The sequence below is a fragment of the Alligator sinensis genome, unplaced genomic scaffold (genome assembly GCF_000455745.1).
Source record: "Alligator sinensis unplaced genomic scaffold, ASM45574v1 scaffold61_1, whole genome shotgun sequence".
NCBI lineage: Eukaryota > Metazoa > Chordata > Crocodylia > Alligatoridae > Alligator > Alligator sinensis.
This window is the reverse complement of record NW_005841986.1, coordinates 862,369-873,418: the sequence shown is the minus strand read 5'-3', so window position 1 is coordinate 873,418 and position 11,050 is coordinate 862,369. Positions and strand designations below refer to the sequence as shown.

The 11,050-nt window shown below is 52.0% G+C and overlaps 1 protein-coding gene across 1 annotated transcript in view; it reads left to right on the top strand.

Moving 5' to 3' along the window:
* Nucleotides 1-6: 6 nt before the first annotated feature.
* Nucleotides 7-11,050, top strand: part of ARL3 (ADP ribosylation factor like GTPase 3) — a 30,736-nt gene continuing 19,692 nt past the window's right edge. Inside the window, exons 1-2 of the mRNA XM_014518828.2 lie at nt 7-1,770; nt 9,761-9,904. Of these exons, the coding sequence (XP_014374314.1) occupies nt 1,741-1,770; nt 9,761-9,904 (174 nt within the window). The 5' untranslated portion in view covers nt 7-1,740. The remainder of the gene's footprint in view (nt 1,771-9,760; nt 9,905-11,050) is intronic.

Here is an 11,050-nt window from a genome sequence, read left to right as displayed (position 1 = left end):
GGCGGCGACGGGGCGGCACGCGCCGTTTCTCTCCGCGCCTGGGGAAGGCCGGTATGGAGAGGACTGCACGGCTGGAAGAAGCTCCCTCCGCGCCGCGGCGACGGTGCCTGGGTGACCGGCGTCCGTCCGAGACAGGAACATGCCACGGCGTTCGGGAGCAGGGTCCATTTCACAGACGGCAACACCGAGTCGCAGGCATCTGCCAGCCCGGCGAAACACCCCGCGTTGGATTCGGGGATTGTTGCCCCCGACCGCGAGCTGCCGGAGACGCGACTTGAAAACCGGCGTCCCTCGAGGAGGCCTGGAGAGCGGACCGAGGAGCTCTCCGACTTTCTCCTCCTCGTACGAGCCCGTTAGGTCAGGCCTTTTCTTTAATTAGGTCTTAAAATTGGCGCCGACCGACCGCCGGTAGCCGTCGAGGTACGGCCGGAGAAAACGTGTCAGTATTCCAGAAAAGAGACCTACCTTTCACACGGGGAAAGGAGCAGGTTGGCAGCGTCCCGGTTGAAGCAGATTTCACGTGCCAGCTTTCTTCCTATGGAAATCTGCCCAGACTTCCTCCGCTGGGCTTCCTTGACTTTTTTTTCCCCTCCCCTCCTTTTTCGTATAGCCCGTTTAATTTTGCACGTGCAAAGCCGGAGATGTAGCTCTCTTGTCGGGCGGCAAAAGAGAAAACCGCGTGTGACCTCTTTTGACAGAAAGCTGTGTCAGTGGGTTTGAGCGGGGAAAGCTGTCTAGGTGAATTGAATCCAGCAAATGTTAGACTTCAGCACGGAAAGAAATTGCCCGCATTGAATGACACCATATGGTGGAGACACAGCAAGCTAATGACTTCATTGGGAGTTTTGCCAGTGTAAGAAGTACTGAATAAAGTGCGCTCAATAGATTAATTTACTGTGGTTGTGTTTCGAAAAAGGCTGGGTGATTGGATGACCGTTAGGAACATGGTGGTGATGCGGGCTCAGAGAAAGGCAATCAAACGTCATTCATCCGGGCATCAGTCAGTCAGGTGCCGCCGTCGGGAAGGATTCCCCTCCTCCACACGCGCGGCGCACAAGCGTTGCATAATGATGCGCCGCACGTGAACTGCGGCTGAAGGCGAGAGATTGGGTACGATACACTGTTTGCTCGAAATGGCTGGTGAGTCCGGTATAAATCCAGAGACCCTCCTTGCCTACCGTAGTCTGTGATCGGGGCTCCTAGGTTGCGGATCAAGAGTCCACGGTGCTCAAACATGCAGTAGAGAGATGGTCTCTGCCCCACTCGGCGCACAGTCTACCCATGAGGCTAACGACCACGTAGGGCTACAGACGCATTGCAGGGTCCAGGGAGCAGCGAGACAGTCGGGTCAATGTGGTCGGCGGTGGTGACAGCGGGTCCGCTTCAGCTCCTGGCAAGAGGACAAAGTTTTTTAGGCATCGACGTAAAGGCGGGGAAGGAGGCTGTTTTATGTTGAGGCCTCCCCCAGCATCTGGCAGCAGAGGGGAAAGCACAAAGGCGCCGGCTTGAAATGTAATCAGCTGGGGATGGAGGCTGGAACTGGGCTTGACATCGCAGCGGCAAAGAGGTTATGAAGGGCCTTGAAAGTACAGACAAATAGTTTGCGCTTCATGAGACGGAGGGGTAGGAGCCAGCGGAAGATGCGAGGAGAGGAGTCGACATGGTCCAAGCGATGGTTTGGGTAGCGAAACCCCTTGCAGCAGGCCTGTACTTCAGCAGACTTCACTGGAGCTGTAGTTAATGCCACATCTGCTCGGCAAACATTTATTGGTAACCAAGGGCAGGTTTCCCTGCAGTTATATTTTATATTCGTTATCTGAGCTTTGCGGCTAATGCAGCTAAAGAGAAGCTATTTACTTCTAGGGACGTGACTCTCTGCTCTCTTTTGACTGCGAGGCCCCATCTTTAAGCTCAGAACATAACAGGAGATTGTTCCCTCCATTACACCCTTTATATCCTCCGTTCCAAGAGGATATTTACACAGATTATTTCAATGCTCTCTTCCCCCAAGACTAATTTCTTATTTGGCCTATAAATGTGAATCTTGCTTTGAACTGCTTCTGTGGCACTGAACGCAGTTACATGCATCAGCTAGTTCTAGAAAGCCATACAGCTTGGATTTAAAGCTGAATAAACCCGCAAACCCCATAGCTAGGTCTATAAATGTCATTGCATTTTTATATACATGTAGCTTTTTTCCTAAAGAAAACAGGATTACTGCATGGAGCTATAACAAAAAGTCCTTTGGTGATTCTGTGGGTATTTTAAAACCTAGAAATGACACACTTTCCCTAAACCGCACATCCTTATTTTCTGAAGGTTACGGTGGTAACTTTCCCTCATTTCCAGCTTGCTCTGTTTCTCTCTTAAGACGGCACATAATATTCAATACTGGGTTCTGAATTTTTTTTTTGAAACTGTGCTATATAAATATATATTGTAATATCTTCATCCAGAAAATGGCACTCTCTCACTGATGGTTATGTCACATCCTAACCTCTCCGCCACCCTTTCCTCTAGCCACGACAAGCCCGAGTTTTGCTGCGCTCATATTCCACCCAGAACGCTGCTACGAAGGTCCTGTTCAAGACCCATCATTTTTGGTCCTTTACATCCATCCACCGGCTTCCTAGATCATCTCCCACCTCCGGTCAGCCCATGACGCCTGCCTTTAAACAAAAACATCGGTGCTTTCTTCCATACCCGGGAGAAGCTCCTTACAGACATAAAGCCAAGCCACTTCACTGTTCTCCTTCGCATCCCTCCTGCTGACATATGGAAACCGGGGCCTGTCCTGCTGACCCGTGTTGATTCCTCATGCTTCGCCCTTGAGCTGTTTCCATCTTCTGTCTCGAGGCTTGCGTACATCACAAGGCTGCTGCTATTGCAGCTTTGCCAGGAGAGCTATATCCACAGAGTCTCCTACCAGAGTCCTGCCACATGGCAACAGGAGGGGTTTTGCCATTGGTATAACTGCACCGCCTCCCCGAATGCCAGAAGCAAAGCCGACAGAGTCCCCTTTCTCTTAGCACAGCTGTGTCTGGCAGCGAGAAGGCTGTGTGTTTTCCAGGCAGGGTAAATTGGCCAGGTGTGCGCCTGATCTTTCCATACCCTTGGCTGATTCGGTGAGGATGGTGCAGCTTTGTAACATAGACAAAGCCTTGAACTATAACTGTAAGCTCTGCATTTGCACCGTGTCAATGCAGCGGGGTCTGCGACTAGGGCTCTGGGCACTGCAGTAATATAGGGAATGAATAAATAATCCTTCCCAGGAGGTTTGTTCTGCAGTACCTGTGATCTTGCCCTCTCCTCTGGAATATGTGTAACCCTACTCTTTACTGCCCACGTTTATGGCTTTCCCATTCAAAAGTGAATTTAAAATGTTTTGTTTGCCAGTAAAAAAAAAAGAAAAAAAAGATCAGTCCCTCAGCATGTGTGTAGTACAGGTTGCCATGCATTGTATAGCGCAGCCACGCAGCCAGGAAATTAATTGAGTTACTTCTCTAGTTTGCTAAGCCATCAAGGAGCAATTAATGCCTTCGTCGCTCACCTGCTTGGATGTTTATAAGGCCAAATTTAAAACGAGAGAAAACACCCTGCTGGTTTTACAGAGTGAGGCTTTTGCTACATATTAAAACTACTATATGACTAGAATCAGGTGTAACCAGGAGCCTAAATTATTGTGTGTTTCAAGTTAAACTGGATTGCATTTGAACTCCAGGCGTGAATTGCGTAATGCAAATGCCCCCGGAGCTGCTGAAGGAGAGTCCGTGTCTAGATCCCAGTTTGCTTTTCTTCCAGCCTTCTAAATCAGCTTACCTTATACCTTAGAGAATACTTTTATTTCTATAAATATCTCCTTTTCTATTGGCTAACCCAGATAATCCTGTGATCAACCGTGCAGCCGGGGTGTCACTTGAATAGCAGCGGTTGTTTCCTTGTAGGCAGTTGTACTTGCTCTGCAGTATCATCATCATGTAATAAGAGGGGATCTCCTAACGTCTGCCGCTGTTGCTCTTTCCTGCCCCTGAGACTTGTTCAATGGCAGATAAATGAGACTTTGCAACACGGCCCTTTGCGCATTCAGAATTTTGTAGTTGAATTTAGAGTCATAAAGGTTTCTAATCCCGATCTGCTCAGGGGATGTATTGTTCTACTCTTAGCAAACACTGCTGCGAATAGGATTAGCATTTCATCAGCCTTTTACTGGGAGCACTAACCTAAAATAATAGGGCTTGATTCAAAGCCCCCTGAAGTCAATGGAAATACTTTCATTGACTTGGACTGGTTTTGGATTATGCCCATAAAGATAAAACAATGGGGAGTTTCGCTGCATCTCTGTTCAGCCGTGTGACCCTGGAAAAAGAAGCAGAATTTGTGCGTCACAAGGCGCCTATTAATTTGGGGTGTATGCACGCGTTATTTCAAGCTGCGTATTAACAAGCTGAGTGCCATGACTGTAAATTCTAGCACAGAAAAAAACCCAAAAATCATATTTAAAAAATGTCAGGCTGCTAGCATTTATACCTGAGCAAGTAAGCAGGGGAGTATGTGTCCGATTGCCTCCATCTCGCGCCCTCTCTCGTTGCTCATCTCCAGCAGTAAACTCTTAGGGGCTTCCACCGTGCTTTACACTGTTTGCACAGCACTCAGTAAAAAGCAGCCTGTTCCTGAGCAGTATCTCATGGCACTACCATAATAACACGTAACATCATGAAGGTCTAGGTCAATGATTTTCAATTGGCATATCCAGTTGAAGGGTGGAAGGCCCCTGTGCCGGGAGGTAAGCAATCATTCCTCCCTTGGAGGGTGCACTTGTAGCTGCTTCCCATCTCCCCCCAGCAGCGTGCTCCACCATGGGCATTCGCACGGGCAGGTGGCTATGGGGTCACTTGGCTGGAAATTTTAGCCCAGCTCCTCTCATCCCCAGGGCTGTTGGGAAGTGTTTGGATGCACGTGGTTTCGGTTGCTGACATGCAGGTCGCTGGTGGAGCAGCTGTACTGGTGGGGACCTGCTTGTCCCCTTAGATACAGACCAGGGGCAGATGGTGGAAAAAGCAGGGCACGGTGGGGTGAAGTCTTGCCCCCACTGCCCATACCTGGTACCGGCTAGATTCTAGCTCCGTCGTTCTCAGCTCCAATCCCAAAAAATGACGAAGGTTGCCTTTAGGCTAAAAAGCTTGACAACCAGCGGTATAGGCATTTCGGCTAGATTGACAGGCTACTGATGATAGAGGCAGGCAGAACGAAAGCCCAAGCAAGCAGGGCTGACCGTGAGATTCAATCCTGCCATTGCATTTCCAGCCCCAAGTGCTGGATTCCTCAGCTCTGCCGTCACACGAGCAGTCTTTAAAAGCCTGGAGTTGTGACCGATGGTTTTATAAGCAAGTTGGTTGGAAGAAGCTCCCTGCTCCAAGGCAGGCAGACGTTGGTTTGTTGTTTGGGCTGTGCGTTGGCGAGATGGATTCACCGTAACAGACTTCCCCGAGCAGGAGCGGCTAGAGGAAGTGTTCAAACAGAGCTTTGTCCTCCCAGCGTTATTAGCAGTTTAGTCAAGGCTATCTGTGCCATGCGGTTTCCTCCGAGTCTATCAATGCCACCCTTGTGTGGAGCGGAGGTTGGCTGTGCTCAGACGCGGTGTGCTGAGAGAGGTAGCCGGGAGCCTGTACTCCTGCAGTGCATCAGCCACCTGACAGAGCAGAGTGGTTTTGCACTAGACAGTTCGTTCTGCTGCACCTCAAAGCCCTTTAGCCCCAGAACCGGGCTGCAGGGAAAGCAGAGTTCTTGTTGCCCCAGGCAGTGTTCCCCATCCCGGTCTGGAGGAAACCCCCATGGAGCAGTCTCTGTGGCCCGTTTCTCCTTTGACCTCCAAGGAAAATCTTAGAAACATAAAAAATGAGGGTTGGGAGGGAGCTCAGGAGGTCGCATCTAGTCCAACCCCCTGCTCCAAGTCCCTTCTAGCCCACCCCCCGCCCCAAGGCGGGCCCAGCCCCGACTACATCCCAGCCAGGGCTTTGTCTACCCGGGTCTGAAACACCTCCAAGGATGAAGAGTCCGCCACCTCTCTGGGTAGCCTGTTCTAATATTTTACTACCCTCCTCATGAGAGTTTTTCCTCATATTCAAGCTAAGCTTCCCTTGCTGCAGCCTGAGCCCATTGCTCCTTATCCTGTATCTGCCCCCACTGAGAACAGCCCAGCTCCATCCTCTTTGCAGCCCCCACCCGCAGGGAGGTGAAGGCTGCTATTCAATCGCCCCTTCATCTTCTCTTCTGCAGACTAAATCAGCCCAGTTCCCTCGGCCTCTCCTCACCAGTCCTGTCCTCCAGCCCACAACCATTTTCATTGCCCTCCGCTGGACTTTCTCCATTGTGTCCACATCCTTTTTGTCGTGGGGGCCACAGCTGGACACAGGACTCTAGATGTGGTCTCCCCAGTGCTCAATAGAGGGAAGGATCACTGCCCTCGATCTGCTGGCAGCGCTCCTACCCATGCAGCCCACGATGCCGGTAGCCTTCTTGGCACCGAGGGCACACTGCTGGCTCCTATTCATTTAACGTCCCCTGTCCCCCAGGTCCTTTTCTGCAGAGCTGCTGCCCAGCCCGTCCCCCGCAGCCTGCACTGGTGCAGGGGATCGCTCCCTCCTCAGTGCAGGACTTTGCACTTGTCCTTATTGAACCTCATGAGATTTCCTTTTGGTCCGGTCCTCCAATTTGTCAAGGTCTCTCCAAATCCTAGCCCTACCCTCCAGGGTATCTACTACTCCCCATTGTAAAAAATATTTACAGCTTATAGCTCTTCCCATCCTCAAAGCACTTTACAACTCATAACTCAGTCATCCTCTTCCCCACATCATGAGGTAGACCAGTAGCTTTGTCCCTGTCGTACTGTTGGGGAGGTCTAGGTCCATGGGACCGGAGAAGCCTGGGGCAGTGTTGGTATTTGAACTCTGAGTTGCAGACTCCAGGTTTCTTCAGGGGTCTGAACTTTGGGTCGTGCGCAGCTGCCAAGCGGTGGCTCTGGCGGTGGTTCCTGGTGGGAACACATGCCCAGTAGAGCTGGACTGGATGCCACTTGACTTGGAAGGGAATGCAGAAGCCCCAGAAAGGATGTATTGGCATCAGCCACGCTCTCTCCCTGGGCTCTGCCGTGGTGGGTGCCCCACACGCAGAGCAAACATCTCTCTCTGCCTGGAAGAGTTTAACTCCAAAACAGTGGAGTCGGAGATGGGGCAGGAGGGGACCTTGGGCTGAGAGGGGTAATGGGACTAGCCCGAGGCTACTCATGAGTAGGGGCCTACTTAACTCGCGGTGAGATGAAGCCATCTTCGTGGGTTGTTCACGGCATGAAGGCCCAATTTTGCGGGCATTCCCCAGCGGCCCCACTGTCGCCACAGATTGGCAGAGAGGCAGCGAGTTTCAAGCACATGAGAGTGGCTGCAGGGATTGCTGCGTTGTCAAGTATCGCAGTAAGGATTGGGAGATTGTAAAACAGCGTATTGTATGGTTGGGGGGTGGGGGTAAGTTGATTTTGCAGGAAATTGCAATCAGTGGAATATTTCTCAGTGGATACCACTGATTTTCATGGTCTGCGCAAAAACCGTCAAATCATGAATTAAGTAGGTCCCTACTCATGAGGTCAGCAGTGGAGTACTTGACTCAAGAGTCCACTGGCTCCATTGCCTCTGTGGAGCAGCTGCGTTAGCCCCAGACCCCATGAACCGAATGAAGGCAACGAGTGATTTACAATTGCATGGCAGCACGCAGGAGGCTCTTCCAGTTGATGCCCTTTCCTTGCAGCACAGGTGTCTGAGCTCTGCTTTGGGCCATGCACATGGCCCAGTTTATTTTCCAGTGGTTTGCAGTGCAGGTTGAGCGACACAGATAGTCCATTCCTGAACTCTGACCGATATGGTCAGCATCTTGAGTCTGCGGTGCATTTCCTAGTCAAGGGGGTTCAGGGATCGAAAGGGTGCCATTAGCTAATGTGTCCTGAGTGTCCAGAATTGCACCAATCTCATTTGTCCAGCATGCTTAGGAGACTGATAAATGAGGTTGGAGATAATCGGATGGTGGGGGAGAGGCTACTGGTAAGGGAACCATGCCAGGGTCCAAAGTAAGGTAGAGCCAGCTAAGAGGGAGATTTGGATTAACAGGGTTTTGCTGATGGGAAAGACAGCACAGATCACCCGGTAGCCTGGCTGCAGGTCATTATAGATTTCATAGATTTCATAGACATTAGGGCTGGAAGGGACCTCGGAAGATCATTGAGTCCAGCCCCCCGCCCAAAGGGCAGGAAGTCAGCTGGGGTCATAGGATCCCAGCAAGATAAGCATCCAGTTTCATCTTGAAGGTGTTCAATGAAGGCGCTTGAACCACCTCCGGTGGCAGGCTGTTCCAGACCTTGGGGGCTCGGACAGTAAAGAAGTTCTTCCTTATGTCCAGCCTGAAACGATCTTGAAGTAGTTTGTGACCATTCGACCTCGTCATCCCTTGGGGCGCTCTGGTGAACAAACGTTCCCCCAGATGCTGGTGGTCACCCCTGATAAACTTGTAGGTGGCCATCAGATCACCCCTGAGCCTGCGCTTTTCCAGGCTAAAGAGCCCCAGGGCTCTCAGCCTGTCATCGTAGGGTCTGCGTCCCTGACCTCTGATCGTGCGCGTGGCTCTTCTCTGGACTCTCTCAAGCTTCTCCACATCCTTTTTGAATTGTGGAGCCCAAAACTGGACACAGCACTCCAGCTGCGGCCTCACTAAGGCCGAGTACAAGGGGAGAACGACGTCCCGGGATTTGTTTGAGAAGCATCTATGGATGCAAGCCAGCGTTTTGGTCGCTTTACTAGCCGCCGCATCGCATTGCAGGCTCATGTTCATCTTGTGGTCAATGATGACCCCCAAGTCTCTTTCTTCCGTAGTGCTAGCCAACATAGCACTGCCGAGCCTATAAGGATGCTGCGGGTTTTTTTTCCCCAAGGTGGAGAACCTTGCATTTATCGGCGTTGAACACCATCAGATTCTTGTCCGCCCACTTGCTGAGCCTGTCCAGGTCAGCCTGGATAACCTGCCTGTCTTCTGGTGTGGATGCTTTGCCCCAAAGTTTGGTGTCATCGGCGAACTTGGCCAGTCCGCTTCTGACTCCAGTGTCCACATCGTTAATGAAGATGTTGAACAGTATGGGTCCAAGGACAGAGCCTTGGGGGACCCCCCTGGTCACAGGACACCACGACGAGTGACTTCCATCGATTACTACCCTCTGGGTCCGACCCCGGAGCCAATTTTCCAGCCAGTGGATTGTGGAGGACCCAAGGCGACAATTGGCCAGTTTCTCCAAGAGGCGATCATGGGACACCAGATCGAAGGCTTTTTTGAAGTCAAGATATACGACATCAATCTCTTCTCCCTTGTCCAGGTGATAGGTCACCTGGTCGTAGAAGGAAATGAGATTGGTCAAGCAAGACCTACCCGCAACAAACCCGTGCTGGGTTTAGTGTACTGCATCCCAGGGACACTGACTCTCTGACCCTGCGAGTGGGCTATTGGACTGGAACAACACAGCCCTGGGAAAGCCCAGGTAGCCCAGGCTGCTCCCCACACTGCATGTGATGGAGATGCAGGAAGAGACTAGAACAGGGGGAACAGAGGGATGAAAGGATGCGGCAGGCTTTGGGTCGTAGCCCAGACTCGGGCCCAGCCCAGACTTGGGGACCAGTGGGAGGGCATCTTAACACAGCATTAACACCCGTGGTCTTTCTGTCTGCCATAGGGTTTACTGTCAATCCTGCGCAAACTGAAGAGCGCGCCAGACCAGGAGGTGAGGATCCTTCTCCTGGGGCTGGACAATGCCGGCAAGACCACGCTTCTGAAACAGCTGGCGTCCGAAGACATCAGCCACATCACACCGACACAGGTAAGACAGGCCCTGCCCAGATGGGAGGCTGCTCCTCCACCTTGCTCTGTCCTACGCACCATATTAAATGGGCAAAGAAAAGTTGCACCGGGGAAATGCTATGGGCTGAATGTGGGGGCTGGATTAGATGTCGAGATAGATGCAGCTCACTCCAGCATTTATAGCAGGATGTCAGCAGGATGATGGGTACAGCCCACGGTCACCATCAGGGACACAAGCTTTGGGCTTGGTTCTGGAATCAAATACACAGGACAAGCACCCTAGATGCCTGCAGAGTTGCTCTGGCCCTGGTGTAACACAGATCAGAGTCTGGCCCTGTTGGTCTTCATAAAAACACAAGCAGCTGATGGGACATGTCACAACTTCTGGCCAGTTGTCCCTCACCCCTTTCCCCCAGGGAGTCCCAGGAACTTGCCCCTCCATCCTTGTTGCTACGAACTGCCCTGCTTTTAGCCTCCCCACTGGAGCAGCAGTCGCACATACCACCAGCACGGCGCCCAAGCTGGCCAGCGGAGGCTGCTCGAGAGCTGCACGAGACACTCCTCTCCCCTCCCCGCCCCCCTGACACTCCCAGCCCCCGGCACCCCAGAGCGAAAAGCCCACGCTCAGATTCCAAGCCCCGCTCCCCCAGGCCGGGTGGCAGCACGTTGCCAGCCCACACCACATCCTGTTTTTCCAGTTGAACGCCCTTTCAGTCGCAGCGTTAATTGATGAAACGGACCCTTCAGCCGCGCAGCTGTTGCTCTTTTAAGCTCAGTGCGTCGCTGCCTGGTGTCGACTAAGCCTCCGACCTCTGGCTCTGCGTGAGACTGCGCTGCATGCTGCTTCTCAGTGCGCCCTCTGTTTTCCTCCTTATCTCACATCTCCCTCTCTCACCTCTTCCTGCACCCACCCTCCTGAACCCTCCAGAGGCCCCCACTGCAACATTCATCTTTGTAGCCATGACGATGTCAGCCCCTGATCCCAGAATGTATGCACGCAGACATGCACGAGAATCTCGTTTGCTCTCCCTCTCACCTCTTCTGCAGCTGAATAGCAGCCCAGGCCCATCTTGTGCCTCTTTCCTGCACCGTGATAACGGTGTTAAAAGCCATACTCTCCTGAACACAATCCCAAGATCCAGGGTAATGCTGCCCATGGCTTCTC